General features: G+C 27.8%; 1 protein-coding gene across 7 annotated transcripts in view; it reads left to right on the top strand.

Annotated features, from left to right (window-relative positions):
• LOC130675737 (endothelin-converting enzyme 1-like) overlaps window positions 1-13512 on the top strand; it is a 46994-nt gene extending 33482 nt beyond the window's left edge. For 6 of the 7 annotated variants that reach the window (XM_057481573.1, XM_057481574.1, XM_057481577.1 and 3 more), the window contains exons 7-17: window positions 346-477; window positions 601-699; window positions 787-944; window positions 5218-5404; window positions 5490-5666; window positions 5755-5852; window positions 6163-6218; window positions 10264-10547; window positions 10624-10782; window positions 10869-10945; window positions 12258-13512. In XM_057481573.1, the coding sequence (XP_057337556.1) occupies window positions 346-477; window positions 601-699; window positions 787-944; window positions 5218-5404; window positions 5490-5666; window positions 5755-5852; window positions 6163-6218; window positions 10264-10547; window positions 10624-10782; window positions 10869-10945; window positions 12258-12357 (1527 nt within the window). In that variant the 3' untranslated portion in view covers window positions 12358-13512. The remainder of the gene's footprint in view (window positions 1-345; window positions 478-600; window positions 700-786; window positions 945-5217; window positions 5405-5489; window positions 5667-5754; window positions 5853-6162; window positions 6219-10263; window positions 10548-10623; window positions 10783-10868; window positions 10946-12257) is intronic. The other variant, XR_008991331.1, reaches the window with a different exon arrangement.
• The last annotated feature ends 3850 nt before the right edge of the window (window positions 13513-17362 follow it).

Raw genomic sequence — 17362 nt, 5'->3', positions numbered from 1 at the left:
ATCGATTCACTTTATAAATACACCTACAGTAGCAGAGTTACGTAGTATTTACTAATTAATATTGAAATATATAACTTTGAATACTCAGTATTCTACATATCAACTACATTTTATATTATACATTCTATCAATATTATTTCAATAAATGTTTTACTCACGTCCATCGAATAAAATCAATCGTTTGACATTCGATAACGTACGTGAATAAGATCGTATATTGTAACGGATGTTACATTTGAATAAAACACAAGTTTTAACATCTTAAATATTTAAAATAAGATAATAAAAAAATATATTTATTGTAAAAGTTATATAAAATATTCAATAGTTTTAATTAATTTACAGAATTCAAGAGATGAATATAGATGTCGAAAAATAGAAAAAATACTTCATCAATATTTACCAGAGAACATGGAGAAACGAGAGCGTTCATATGAAACTTATCTTCTTTTACAATTTTGTTTATCTCTTAGCAAGGTATCAAATAATTTTTATTTATTTATTTACGGATTAAATTTTTTTTTTAAAAGTAATTTATAAATATAACTTTGAATTCTCTGTACTTGAAAGTGCACGTATGTATATAATTTAATTTTCTAGATATATCCACGGCAAAAAGATTTATATAATTGGGTTGATGTTGATCAAAGAGTATACATCCCGTATAATCTGACGTACCTTCAGGATAACTTCAATTATGTATGTTAATTAAAGAGAGATAAATAATTATTTAATGTACAGTTGAAATATTATACTCTGTTATTTATATGGTTGTTCCTCGGTTAGATAAGGTGGAAGACGCTGTTGAATATCACTGTGGATAAGGATACTTTTAACGATTTGTACAAGCATGGAACTACCGATGATCAATTTGTGTATGTCTACATAACTGCGCCTCGATATTTTAGAAGTTTGGGGAAATTGCTCAATCAATTTTCAAACAGGTTATTATTATTATTATTTTTATTATTAGTTATTATAGCTCACGGTCATTAAGTTACTTCCTGAATATAAACTAGTAAATTTATTTAATAAAAGTTTTTAATCAAATTAATTATCAAATAATTTACTTACTGAGTATTTAGAGAGAAAAAAAAAATGCATAAATAAAATTTTTAGAGATTAATTTTTTTAGTAACCGATTCGTTTACGCCTGGGTAAAAAAAAATAATTATTTTGACGTAATTTTAAAAAACTGAAAATAAAGCGAATCTCGCAAGTCAAAATCAAGTCTAGTTTAAGTTCTTTTTTTAATAAATAAAAAACATATTTTAAGATATGAAAACACATTCGGTTTTAATTTGCTTTTGCCTGAGTTGTCTTAGTACCGATTTACGCCAACTTAGTCAAATTAAAGTCACGTTGTCGTGGATTTGACTGAGTTGACTTAAATTTAAGTCAAATCCAAGTCAAAGTGACTTCAATTTGACTTAAATTTTTTAAGTCAAATCCAAGTCAAACTTGACTTGAATTTTTAAGTTAAAAAAGTTATAGTGAAGTTAAAAAAGTAAGGGTATTCAAAATCAAGTTAATTAACTCAACAGTAAACCAAATAAGTCCAAAGTCAAAACCAAGTTTTTTTTTTGACCTGTGCGGTTACCTAATATAGTGAATCAATATTTTATTTCACTTTTAATCTGAATTTTATGTAAAAAATGTAAAGTATCAAATGTTTACATTGATTGCGATGGTTAATTTTTTAAAAATACAAACAAGAGAGAAAACATAGGTCACACAATTTGATGTAAAAATTTTAAAAACTGATAAATTGTAATAGCGGAACGGAAATAACGATCTGACAGTTTTAAATATTTGATTTTCAATCATCGAATTTATACAATTAATTCAGACTTATTTCTGTGGAAAAATTTTTGACATTTATGTTATAAATGTGGAACAAAATATGCATAATAACTTTAATTAAGTCATCGATTTCGAACATATAAATGTCTTAATATTTTATCATATTAAGGTATTTATTATTTATAAAATCAATTCTAAAGTTCAACTGAATAATCATATTTTCAAAATGTAAATCCTCAAATTTTTTAAATAATTTATCATTCAGATAAAGTAGGTGACACTTAATAAAACATTTCTGGCACTTGATGCTGAATATTTAGAATTTTAAATTCAAAACTACAATATTTATTTTTACAACAATTTTTTATATTCCGCTCGGCATACGTTTGTTCAAATGAAATACGCGACTAAAATAAAAACCTTTTTACTTAACAATAAAACTCACTCAGTTAAAAGCTTTCGATTAAAAGTGACAGTTAATTTACTTTTTATTGTTAAACGTTTGATTTATTTGATTTACTTTGAATAAAATTAAATGACATTCAATTAATTTAAATAATACTCATCCTTCACTAAAAACAAATAGGTCTATAAATATAACATATTCTTCACAAGTAAATAATGGAGGTCAAATGTAGTTGTCTATGCAGAAAAACATTTAGCTGTACAAATATTCGTAGATGATACTCATACCAAAACCTAGAATATTCACGATAGCAATAGACAATCATTAGGTATGTAAAGTATCTAGAGAATTCATAGGTATACCCACGGGAATGATCTGCAACATCTGTGTGCTTAAACTCCTGATCGACTATATCTATACAACAGTCGAAATAGTTGGGATAATCAGTGGAAAACGGTCACAGGTGTTCAAATACTATACATCTACACTGACAACTAGCGTTAGGGATGGCTAACTGTTAGTTTTAAATGCAATGCTAGATTATTCAAAGTCCTCTCTATTCAAAGCCATTTGTATATCACCATTAACATGAGTAAAATGTATTAAACTAATAATCACATTATGCGGTCGCTATTATTATAAAAAATTATTATTATATTCATTAAATACTCAGTGTACAAATAACAAGATTAACTATGGGTTATAGGTCAAATTTTTAAAAAAATTTTTACTCAATTTAGTTACACTAGAGAAAAATATATGATACTAAAGTTAGCCGATGTCTATTAAATTTTGAATTTTTTAAAAACCCATAAATTAAAAAAAAATATTTAAAAAAATTGCACCTGTAGTTTTTGTAATTTTCTAGATGTGCATATTATTAGTTTTTTTTCTTTTTTAAATTAAATCATCGAAAACAAAATTTGAAAATTTTTAATTGTCTGCTAACTTCAGGATCATAAAAATGTAATAATTACTATTCTAAAAAAATTAAAAAGCTGGATTTTCAATTAAAACTGTCACTAGTCAAAAAAAATGCTATCTGTATATTTAAAATTTTTAATTTACCATTAAAACATACACTATAAAAAATTAGCGAAGTGAACGCGAAGTAAATCCAGAGTGAATGTGAGGCGGATGACTGTTTATTTATTTAATCCCCTAGTGAAATTCACTCCAAAGGGGAGTTTAGTTTAGTATAAGAAATCCGGTTCGGAGTGAAATTCACTCCTAAAAAGTGTTTATTTTAATATTAAAACTCCGAATTGGGGGGAATGCAAATTGAAATAAAATCCAGACCACTCGAAAATCACTCAGCTGAAAGAACAAACTCCCTATTTACTCCGTATGCAGAGCGGTTTTTTTAAACTCCGGAACTTTGAGTAATGGAGTGAATTCGGAGTGAAATAAAATCCGAATTCACTGCCAATTTTTTACAATGTATAATTTTTATATTGACTACCATGACTATTGATGCTAAAAATTTAACAAATAATGAAAATTACAATGTAAACTACACTGTAAAAAATTTGGGGAGTGAACGCGGATTAAATCTAGAGTGAATGCGGAGCGGATGACTATTTATTTATTTAATCCCCTCGGAGTGAAATGCATTCCGAAGAGGAGTAAACTTTAATATTAAAACTCCGTCGAAGTGAGCATGGACAAATAAAATCCTAATCACTCCGATGAAAGAACAAACACCATATTTACGCCGTATGCGGAGTAATTTTTTTTCCAAAAGCTCCGAAACTCCGAGCGACGGAGTGAATTAGGATTGAAATCCTTAATAACTCCGAATGCACTTTCGATTTTTTACGGTGTATATACGGTTACTTATTAAAATGTGATTATCGCTTTAATAGGGACGAACGAGGTACAATAAACGGAACGAAGCGATTAATTATTGTGCTATTGAAAAATTACTATATTTTTGGACAATTCTTAGTTTGTTCGGTCATGTATTAATTTTTGTGAAAATTTTTTTTCTCAATCCTCTTCTAAAAAGTTGATGGCCGGATGTCGTATCGTTTCACGTCACTTCTGTGACTATTTTATTCGCTTGTCGATTGGTCGACTGAGATAGTGGCGGGATTTTTGAAAGAATGAAGGCGAGCGAAGCGAGCATGTTGTGTCTAGTTATTTACAAATAAACCAATTAGGATATATAAATATTCATCTAGTTATTAATCAAAATTATATCAACTTGTTAATGACAATTAATGTCTGAATTTACAATTAAAATTTTTAACGTTAATTTATTTTATTGTGTACAATCAACGATGTACTGGAATTTTAGTGAAAAATAATAATTTTAATAACTCGCAACTCGTTACTACGTGAGTGCTCGAGTAATTATTAAATTTATATCAGGATTCTCATAAATTTTTAATTAGCTCATTAATTCAAGTAATTTGTTAATTAATTACAAAAAAAAACCATAGCACTTAAAATTATTTCAATTAATTTTCTAAATTTTTTGTTCAAAAATTTTTTTATGTCTCTATTATTTATAAGAAATTAAATGGGAAAAGTTAGTTTTCCAGATTTTAATTATAAGTTACACTTGTATATTAATAATTGAATCAGTCCACGGATTTTTTTTTAAACAAAACAAATTTTTTTATTCATTTTTTTAACCCAATTAAGAGAGCTATAAAAAAAACTAATTGAATATTTAATACTTGCGTAAAATGAGTTTCTTTTCAAGAAATTTAATTTTATATTTTCAAAGTAAGAGAATTTAAACGTCCGCCATTTAGAATTGTATAAATTACGAACAAATTATAATTTACGATGAGTAGAATTTCCAGATATATTTACTGCTATAAATTTTCACAAATATTGAAAAAAAAATAACAATAATGGTAGATATTTCTTGTAAAAGACAAGAAATTTAAAATTATTTGGAAATAATAATCATAATTTCCGATGGTATTTTAAAAATATTTATGAAAAAATAAAAATAGACATCGATAATAACAATAATTTAATATTTTAATATCTAGAGTTGTTCACAATGGTTTGCTACTTTTGTATGCAGTGGATACACTTCATGACATTGTGAACGTAACTGCCAGCAACAATTGGAATGTTTCCTGCAGTAAATTGACAAGAAATTTATTTTCTGAAATGGTTGGAGCCTTATATGTACAACAATATAAACCTCAATATTTACAATTACTGGCCGGTCGAGTGAGTTTACCGAATACTAAAATAAATAATGATAATAATTTATAGTACAACGTGAAAGGGCTACTTGAATTGATTTGTTATTTAGGTCAATAATTTATTCGAGCGAGTTAAGGAAACATTAGCAGAAAGGATATTAGTTAAATCTTGGCTCGATGATGATACCAGGGCACAATCTTTACTGAAGCTCACTGAGCTGCGAGGCAAGTTTCACGTTTGGCCTGGTTTTCATAATAAGTCTTTATTGGCGCATGAAATGGCTAAGGTAATCTTATAGCACTTTTGTCTAATCAACCGTCTAAGTACTGAATTACTGTTTAGTAATAATTATTTTATGGTTTTTTTTTAATAAGGTAACTATCGAGCCAGATTTTTTTACAACTGTCATTAAAAGATTTCGACAAATTCGTAACCTGAAGGACCAAGTTCTACGAGGAACATTAAATGATAGGTGAGTTGTCTATTCAATAAATAAGATAATTGATCAATTAATATCGCGGAATATGGGATACAATAGAGTAAACTGACAAATTATATTTTACCAAATTACAAATTTTTTTAAGAAAAATTACGTTTAACTATAACTCCATTGAAACAAAATTGTAAAACTAAATTTTTAAATATTTTTTAGCTCCTACATAAAATTTTCAACTTTTATTTTATTTTTCATTTTTTACTCTTAGATATCTCGTTGTGCCCCCCCCCCCCACCCTATATATTTATGTAAATTTAAAATAACTGATGTAATTAATATTTTTTAGATGGCGTAATCCGTATGCTGTCAATGCTTATTACGAATCTTCAACAAATTCAATAGGTAGAAACTTGCTAATACTTTTTATTTATAATTGAAAAAGAGTTCTAGCTACACTGTAAAAACTTTTTGGTGTGAATTGACGGTGTGAAATTTTATTGGTATGAAATATCAAGTGGTGTATTTTTAACACGGTATGAGTGTTTTCTTTCACACCGTTATGACAGAGTGTTTAGCTTGCCAAGTCTGGTCGCACCTAAGTATTATAGTCGAATATTAGGGCGCCACTGGAAGATGGACTCGGCCTTCCAGAACCGGATGTTAATTGTATTTATTTTATATGCTCAGGGTCGTTCGTAAATTTTATATTTTGTGAGAGAGGAGAGGAATAGTGAACAGGCTGAAATAAATTTATTTAAACTTTACTTTTAATTTTAATAACCTTAAGCACCTTGCTTATTATTTATTTAACCTTTTTATAACAATTAATTACTTATGACAAACTAAATGCGTCCCCTGGACGTGTACTTATGACAAACTAATATTCTTATGACAAACTAATATTCTTATGACAAACTAATTTTTACTACGTCTCCCGGACGTTTTCCACACTCTCACACACACACACACTCTCATTAAAAAACCGTCCACCGGACGTTAAACCTTGAACCTTAATACACTTTGATTAAAAAACCGTCCACCGGACGTTAGACCTTATTTTCCTTAATTACTAAAAAAAAACCGTCCACAGGACGTTAACCCGCATATTCTTATTTCCTAGTGTCCACCGGACATATCCTAAACCTAACTTAATCTTTGTCCACCGGACTTACATCACAGACACAGTTTCTTTTAACTAACATTAATTTGACTCTAGTTTTAACAATACTCAGTTACTTTTCCCCCTTTAATTTTACAATTCATAATTTTCAATACTCACAATTTTCTCATACTATAATTCACTGTATTTCCAATCAATTAATTTATTTTGTTTAATGTAAATTATAAATTAATTAATTTTACCACTTATAAATTTTCCACTCATTATTTTCTCTGATTAAATTTTTCTAATTAATTTGCCACAATTATTATTCATTTATAACTTTCAATTCCTAAATTTTTCACTGACAATTTTCACAATTAAATTTATTTCACTTTCAAAATAATCCGTTTTTCTCAATTTTACTCACAGTTTAATTTACCCAAACTCTAGTATCTTTTATTTAGTTTTTAGATATTTTAATTAACTTAAAATTAATTTAATAATCACGTAATGACTAGAATTTGATTTCGGGTTGACTAGAATTTTCGGCCGGTGAATTGGCGTCACACGGTTCCCGATTTTATTGACGTTGATAGAGTAAATCGATTGAATTAATGAATCTTAGAATTAATGCGGCCGACGGAATAAATTCCAGCCTGTATTAATCTTAAGATCAATTAATAAATTAATTTATAACGGCTGGAGAGCCTGGAATAAATTAATAAATTAATAGTTTTAATGACCGGATTATTTACGCGATAACTTTATTTTTATTCTGGCTGTGGAGCCTTGAATAATTATTACAGAGTTTAGACCAGATATTAACGACAAATGACGCGACGGAACTTTCGAGAACACGAGATTGAACGGCTGGAGAGCCTGAACTATCCGTTTCTTTACGCGAGACCAACGGAAAGATATTAAATAATATATTATAATTAATTTGCCAGATTAACAAAATTAATCAGAGGCCTGAATTAATTATGATTTACCTCCAAATTTTATTTCAGCAGTCCTTGGAAATTTCAGGTGATGATTTGCTCCGGCTGCTAGCAATCTCTCGATGTTAGTGGTGTTCTTTTCCAGGTTTCCGTTGTCCGGATTTCGTCCTCGTATTTTCTCTTCCGTCACACTTTTATTATTTCGTTCGTAATATGATAGATAACCTTGTATTACAATGTGTCTGATCACTTTTGTCGTTCACTAACTCTTGTCTTCACTTAGGCGTCCATCGCCTTCGGTCGTCCGACTGACTCTCTGGATGTCCAACGAACTCTCCCAATTTTTGGCACGGCACTCCCTTATAACTCTTCGATTCACCCCCGGAAAACTCATCCCTACTAAATTAATTAGCAAAAGAGAGGGGCGGATGTTCGGGTCTCACTGATTAGCGACACCCGGTGACATGTCGAATCACTCAATTTAATAAACCGAATTATAATTAGGGCCCGTTATCGACCGTGGACAAATCCAAATTTAGATCTTAATAAATAGCCATTGGAATCTATTTTACCCTGTTACACCGTTCGGTGTTATTACCTCAAATATTGTCCGATAATAAAATCTGTAGTTAAAAATTATCATATAATATATAGGTTGCAGCACTCCCGTGTAAAAGAAATTCGTTCCAAAAAGATTCCAAAAAAGTTCCGCACGTGGAACTTCTAAACATGAGACAGATTTGAACTTCGAACGGAACTTTTTTGGAACGTTAGTAATTTTGATGGTAAAAAAAAAAAATTTAAGAGCGAATTGAGAGTCGAAAAAGGACGTTCGTGGAACGTTTTTGGAATTTTTTATGGATGTTTTTTTTGTTCTATAAAAAATTCAAAAGTGGTTATTTTTGAACTATTTTGGCATGTTTCTGAAACGTCTTCAGTCTACAAAAGATGCAAAAGTTGTGATTTTGGAATGTTTTGGAATGCCTGTTTTAGTCCATAAAAAAGTCAAAAGTTGTGATTCTGGAACTTTTTTGGAATGTCTATATAAAATTCCAAAAAAGTTCCAAGAACGTCCTTTTCCAACTCTAAATTTGCTCATAAAACCTTTTTTCTACCATCAAAATTGCTAACGTTCCAAAGAAGATCCATTCGAAGTTCTAATCTGTCTCATGTTTAGAAGTTCCACATACGGAACTTTTTTGGAATCTTTTTGGAACGAATTTTTTTTACACGGGCTAGTATGCCATTATTATTATTGATGTAGATTTTAAAATAAAAATTAAGTATTTAGTGTCTAAGTAATCGAGAGTTTTAAGTAAAGAACTTATACGTTTACACCATTAGTGGTGTGAATGTTCTGACTCACACGGTCCAAAATTTAACACCATGCGTCATGTAACTTCTACACCGGCAGTGTTGAAAAATTTAACACCAAATTATTCACACCACACTGCGGACTTAAATTTTTTTACAGTGTACTGAAAATTACAGTTTTTTTTAAAAACTCGATATTGCACGCCTCGAAAGCGAAGCGGCGAGGTTGTGCTTTATAACGGACCTGTCAAGGTCACTTGACTTTTCCTCATTAAACTGTATATATTATTTTTATGTCACACTCACACGTTATAAAAAGCACATTAACCTAAAGAGGAAATACTAATTAATAAGACTGATACTTTCATTAAGTTATCCGATCCATATTATAATAAAATAAAAAAAAGTTCAATAAAAAATATGTATCGTGGACGTCAGTTAGTCTGTAGTCCAAAAAAAGTCTGTGGCACGGATATTTCGTGAACGGCTTGACAAAATGACTTTATTTTTTTTTTCACTGTCTTCAGAATTATGCAAAGAAGGTTCTTTTCGAAAATCACTACTGTAGACCCTCTCGTTTTTTTTTTGATAAATCGATTCTGTTAAAACCGGCACTATTCCATGTAAACAAACACACACTGCAGCCATTTTTCTTTTATTTTATTATCGGGAAGATTTTTTTATCATCGAACTTTGCTGATATCATAAGGTTCTACTTTACCATCAAATATTTTTTTTTTTTATTACCAACTGTCATAGAATTAACTAAATTAAAAAAAAAAACGACGAATTTCTTTCTAGATATTTATTAAAAAATTTTGTAATTAAAAAGAAAATTAATAATTTATATATTTCATTGTAACATGAGCGTTCGAGGTGTGCACTTTTGGATTTTCCAATTTTTTTTTTTTACTTGTATTCAATTACTGAATTACCAATTTCGAAAAAATATTTGTTATGATTTATTTTTATAAATATGTTTATATTCTAATACTTTTGGTATTTTTTATAAGACTAATTTTTGTTATTAAAATTAATTTTTAAAAATAATTATGTTTGTTTTCTATTTCTAAACAATCAAAAACAAAAGTGATACCACTTGCTATGATGACTGCCTGGTCATGGTCATGGGAAGGAGGACCAGCCTATTCTGCTCATGCAACTCTAGGCTCCGTAATCGCACATGAAATTCTTCATGTATTTGATCTTCACCATCGCTTGCCTTTAGATCCCGAAATAAATCTCAAAAACTGGGTTTGGATAACTCCTAAATCATGGAGTCAACTTGAAAGTAAAATCGAGTGCGTCGCCAGACTTTATGCTAAAAGATTCTGGAGAAAAGTTCAATTCTACGGCAATGAAGTGGACGTACAAGTAAATAAGAGATAATTATTATGCTGATTTTTAGAAATAATTGATACCTACTGACTAACTATCCATTTAATTTTAGTTTGACTGGAATGTCACGAGAAATGAAAACGTTGCTGATATTGGTGCTCTACAAATTTCTTATCAAACCTGGCATACACTCACTAACGGAAGAGATCGAGCTTTGCCAACTTTAGATGCTCTTCGACCAAGTCAAATGTTTTTTATTAGTGCCGCCCAGGTAAAAAATCTATCTGTTAAAATTATTCCCTTAAATAGTTTGTTATTGTCCAATTATTTAATAACTAACGGCGTTGTTATTTTTAGACTTACTGTACTAACATGACTGCCGAGGCCTATATCCTTTCCGTCGAGCTTGATTATCACACTCCGTCTCCAGAGAGGTATTCTATTACACACTATGTTAACAATTTGACATGTTCCATTAATTATTTTGTCTAGTTAATTTTATGAGATAAAAAAAAATCTAATTTTGAAGTAGAAAATTCATTTCATAAAATAAGCATTTATTAGGGGTGTGCGAATAATTCGAACTTACGAATTATTTGTAAATTTTTGAATAATTCGAAACTCCGAAATATTCATAAATTCTCGGTCATTCGAAAATTTTCTTTGGAACGATTTAAAATTGTAATAGTTTTTTCAATAATTCAAATTTTTGTCAGAGGTAAATAGAGCTTAGACTCGAATCTACGAAAAAAATATGTTTAGTAACTTTAAAAGCTAAGCTCTCTGTTAAATAAAAGTTAAATATTTGAAAGCTGACCACAATTTTTAAGATTCGAATCGAGTAATTTGAAATGTTACATAGAATTCAAAAACTTTCGGATAATTCTAAAATTCGAATAATAATTCGAAAAGATTCGAATAGTACGAGAAGTTTCGAATAATATGAGAAGATTCGAATTATTCAAATAGTTTCGAATTATTGGCAACGTTACGAATAATTCGAAAATCCGATTTATTCGATTCAAACCCGATTCGCATGCCTCTAGTATTTATTTTTAATGGATCTTATTTTGACGTTAAGTTATTTAATCGAAATTGATTTTTTCAAATTTTTTTTTTGGAAATTGCTTGTTTTACACACTTTTATTCTAAAATTGTATTGCAATTCACACACGTAACATAAATATAATGTAAATCACGAATTTTATTAAAAATATTAAAAACATAATATTTTTTCTATTTTCGCGAATGGAATATAAGTTATTTAGCATCTCATATAAAAATAGGAAACGCTAATTATTTAGTTCTGTCAAAAACTCTATCTTATCTTTGAAAAAAAGTGTCTTTATATTCCCTTTTATCGCGAGAGTCTAGTCAAAGTAACAAAGGACTTTTCATTCATCTATTTGAAGATGAAAAAAAAAGGGGAGATGCTATGTCACCTAAAGGTTATCTTCTACATAAATTCACTGCTAAAAAATTTAAAAGATGGTTTTGAAGATTTTATCAAAATTTCATGCATACAAATTTAAAATATAATCATTATTACATTTAAAAACTCATTTCTAAATATTTTTTTAACAACCTAATCATAGATTTTTATTCCACAAATTCAATATTAAGTTTCCTATTTCAATTAAAGTTATGAAAAGCAGAAATAAAAAAAAAAACAAATTGAAAATTTTTTATCGTAATTATGAAAATAATTATTTTTCATTTATACTGAATTATTATGATTATTTTCAGAGTTAACGTTGTTATGATGAACTCGCCAGCTTTTGCCGAAGCTTTTCGTTGTCCTCTTGGTTCACGAATGAATCCGCCTAACAAATGCAGCACATGGTGATAGGAATATTAAATAATCAGCAATTACTATTTTTAAAATTGATGGATCAATCACAAAAAAAATTGGCTCAACGTAAGATACTTTTAGACGATTTATGCTGACACTTGTAGATTTTAATCGATTTAATAATCAATGAATTAAAAAATTTATTGACTCGCCAATATCCAGAAAACACCAAACGGAGTATAAAAAAAAATTATAAGTCGCATAATAATCGTCGCGTACTTAATTAATACGTCGTACGTTTTAAAAGGTAGTTAATTATTTTACTGTAAATATTATTATATAATATAGAATATTATAAATTATAATAATGTAAAAGAATAAACTAAGAAACAATTTTAAATAATTTTTAGGCCTTATGGGATGGAGAATTTATCGAAGCACATTGATTAGATTGTTTGTCTTTTGCAACTATAAATGTTAGTAAAGCAGATCAATATCTTGCTAAAAAAAATTCAGAGTCTGAATATTTTGATCTAATATATATATATACGATAAGTTATTTATTTTATTATTTAAGCTTAAATATACATTATTTATATTTATTATCACCTTGAAAATAAAAATGACGCCTATAGTATTACTAAATTCATGTTAATAATTTACTAATCTATTTCTTTGTAAAAAAATTATGTTAACAAACTAATTAATATTAATAGAATAGAAATAATTTAATTAAAAATATTTTTCAGTAAAATACTGCGAATATTTGTCGAAAAATTTAATAGATTTTAGTAAATTAATTAATGCTATAGAAAAATGTAATTTCATTATGAAAATAGATGTACTAATAAATCTTAAGATACTTTAAACAAAGAAAAGTATAAACTTTTTTTTGTGGATAAAAATAATCGATACTTGTACAGAAAATTGTTGTAAGTTTTTTTTTGTTTTTCATAAAAACGTTTCTTAAAAAAAAAAAATTGAAAAATAAAAAATTTTTCAAACAAGTGTACCAATAATGAAATTTGGAGGATTGAAAATTCACATTTTTCAATGAAAGTATTCAACTGTGAAGGAACAAAAAAAAAAAAAAAACGAATACCACTGTCAATAAAAATTTATTTTTTTAATGAAACTTGAATGTCTTGATTGGTAAAATATAAATAAACGTTTATTGAAAAGTTACCGCGAATTTTGAATCTCGAAAAACTTTAAATTATAAATAATATCACATTCGCTTGAATATATTAAGCGGGATAAAATTTTTGCGTACTGCTCTTCTTATAAAAAAATTCAATTATAAGATACATAAATATGCAAGTGGTTTTTTTTCAATCTATAAAAAATCCAGTATAATTTGAATTGTTTTGAGAATTTTTTTAAAATGAAAAATAATTGATGTAATTAAAAAATTTAAACAGTTTGAATTTTATTTTTTGAAAAAAATTATAATGATTTGTACACAAAAAAAAAAAAGATTTCTTGGCGCAAAAAATATTTTTAATTATGAATTAAAGACAAAAATTTTCTTCGGATTAGAAAAAATGTATGGGCGCAAGAAATTTTTTTTTGCTTCAAGAAAATTTTTTTCTCGCCCTAAGAAAATTTTTTATTTCAATTAATAATACAAACAATTTCTTTGGGCAAATAAAAATTTTCTTGGACCGAGTAAAAATTTTTTGCGCCAAGAAATCCTTTTTTTCTGTGTATGCATAATTTTTATTAATGAAAATTACCGGAAATAAAAATTTATTGCGAATTTCCTAAATGAAAAAAAAAGCAATAAACGCTTTTTAGAAAAAATGCGTTCTATAAAATAATTTCGATGCGAAAAAACGATTTTAAGTCATAATTAATTGAAATATTTTTATGGCAATTTTTATTTGGTGATTTTCTGTGTATACATAAAAATAATTTAATGGAAAAAAATGTCAATTTATCGAGTCAAATTATACGCAAACGTAAATGGGACTCTAATCTATGTGGGTTAAGATGGATTTAAACATATAAATGAGAAGTAATACGAGAAAATAAATTGTAAATTATAAAAAAAAATGTTCTGAGTCGCAAAAATAAAAAGACTGTCAACTTCTTTGACTATTGTGTCAAAAAAAAATTGTGATTGCGGATTTAAAATTTGTCTGGAATAATAAATAAGTAAAAATAAGGCTCTTCAATTTTGTATCGTCAATATTTTTAATTCAATATATAGACTCTGGTACAATATAGAGAAAAAAGCTACAGCTAAGGTTTTTTTCACATTTAGAAAAGTTTTTTTGCAATGTAGTCGAATATAAATGGGAGAAAAAAATATATGAATAGAAAATAATTTATTTACGAGCAATAAATACTAGTAAATATTAGGATTAAAGCTGAATTTAAATAAATAAAAATTATTTTAATTATTAATGTCATATATTCCTAAAGGGCACAGTGAGTAGTATTGTTAATATTTAATGTTAAATATTGTTGAGTGCAAGAATTGTTAACTGTGATAGTTTTTGGCACTGCGCAATTTCGGGAATCCGTCTTAAAACTATCAAACTTCGTTGAAATTTTTATTAATATATGTAATTTATTATAATTAATAAATAACAGATGACAAATAAATTAATTTAAACATTTAAACCGTTGAATTTTATTATCATATTATTGTATGCAATGTGTAAACAGCTATATAATGAAAAAAATTAATAAACACCTTTTTATAGAAATAGAAATCTATAAGTATGTGCTTTATATTTTTTATTATGTGATTTAAATATCATTTATTTTGCTTCATATATTTATTATTTACTATTTATGAAATAAATCTATTTATAAAACTATCAGGGAGATTTCAATATAAAAACTTTTAAATTATGATTGAAAATCTTATTTGAAAAAATAAATTAAAATTTTTCTTAATTATATTTAAAGTCCAACAGTATAAATATCTATTACAAGGTTACGCATATAAACAAGGGTTAGTTCACTATAGACTAATTTTTGTGATATCATTTAGTGTATGATTCATAATATTAATACTTTCTAAAGGAAAATGAGAGCCCGAATTTATTGATTGCTAATGTACGACTAAAATTTTAAGTGACTAGAAAAAAATATTAGAAAGTTAACGTAATTGATTATAATATTTTTAATAATTCACATTTTTTGCATCATCATTTGACCTGTTATGAACAAAGTCAACATATGACTACCGACCTAAAAAGCAAGTATTTGTCTATGAAATTACGCGTCAAGTCGACTGACATAAGACAGTTTTTGTCTTGATGGGTATCGTACGTGAGGGACTGATGAGAAATAAAAAATTACTGCAGGGTAAACAGTAGGAGTAACGTTAAAGGAAAAAAATTTAATATAAAATAATTAAAATCAGGCACAATTTGTTTTTTCACCATACCTGCACCGAAAGCTTAAATTCCTGCCCTGTTTAGAGAGAAGAAAGTTGGACTTTTATCGTACACGAAAAAAAATAAATAGGTGCTGCAACAGGACAAAACCCTGTGAGAGCAACAAGATTTTTCCTGTGAAATCAATAGGATAAGGAACAAGTTTCATGTACCAATTTTTTTTGTCAGTATAATAAAATTTCAAAATTTAAAAAAAGATTTAAATGTTGAACGAAAATTCCAATTTTGAAAAAAAAAAATCAATTTCGAAAAAAATTTTGAATTTTTTTTCATATTTTGAAATTCCATTATACGGATAAAAAAAATTAGTACATGAAACTTGTTCCTTATCCTATTGATTTTACAGGAAAAATCCTGTTGCTCCCACAGGATGTGTCCTGTTGCTGCAACAGGATTTTGTTCTGTTGCAACACCTATTTATTTTTTTCATGTATGAGAAAACAATTGAAAAAAATTATGGCATGCGCCATTCTTCCCACAAACGGAGCCAAAAATTTAAACTTTCAGGAACAGATCTGGTGAACAATTGTATGAACAATATACACACTACGCAGGAAGGTAGGACGTCCCAATTCACGTGTTTGCCACCCTCGCCTTCGTCTTGGGTAGGCAATTATACACGCGGGTTGGAATGTCCTGCTTTCCTCCCTAAGTATATAATATACTATTTTAATAATTAAACAAACGTCAAATTTATTCTACAATCAGTAAATTTTATTTTTAAAAAGTACGTGGAAGAATTTTTTTAAATAATTTCATTGTTCGAGTTTTATTAAAAGTAAAATTTTAAATACATAGAAGTGAAAACTCGAGTTGTAGAAATTGAATTGAACGTAATAACTTAAGTTTTAATTTTTCATAGCGAGAAGTTAAAAATAAGTCTCGAAAGAATATTAAAAAGAAAAACTTGGTTCGTATTTATTCCATAATTAATGGAGTATAATGAAAAAAATAAAGTTTTTTTTATTGAACAAAGTAATCGAGCCTTGTAATTCATACACTTCTAAAAGTTTTGCCTAATTACAGATAAAAAAAAATAATTTTTCAAACTAAATATAAGTTCACTTATCATCTAGTTAGTTATTCCAACTGTACAACGTAGCAAATCAAAATTACAGGGGAGATCTGTGGAGACTGTAGCAACCTAGTCTCTAATCGTACAAAGTTTCGTATCCCATAGTTAGAAAGTTTTCAACATCACGTATTATCCCCTTCCGGAGAAAGGGGAATTCCTTGATATCATAATGGATCATTCCCACCACGTAATACTTGCTGGTAATTCAGAAGTAAAACACAAGTTATAACTTATAGCCAACGAAACCAAGTATCTAACAAGATATTTGGTCAAGAGTTTGCATGTCGACTCATGCATAAAAATAGAATATTTTAGTAACGATAATTATACCGACTATTGATGACTACTGAGAAATGATGAAACCAAACATTATAATCATTCGATTGAGATCAATTTGGTCATTAGATGAAAATAATAATCCGATTTTGTCACTATTAGTGTATTTTAATCCTGGTCTGCGAAGAGTTAGAGCTAATGTTGCTTATAATAATGACCCTATCCAAAAATCTATATGGAAATCTAGCTTAGATTCCTATATGGGTTCCCACATGGCGTTTTAGAATGGATTCCC

The sequence above is a fragment of the Microplitis mediator genome, chromosome 10, assembly GCF_029852145.1.
Source record: "Microplitis mediator isolate UGA2020A chromosome 10, iyMicMedi2.1, whole genome shotgun sequence".
Taxonomy (NCBI): domain Eukaryota; kingdom Metazoa; phylum Arthropoda; class Insecta; order Hymenoptera; family Braconidae; genus Microplitis; species Microplitis mediator.
Note: the sequence above shows the minus strand (reverse complement) of the source record. Positions and strands in the feature narration are given on the sequence as shown.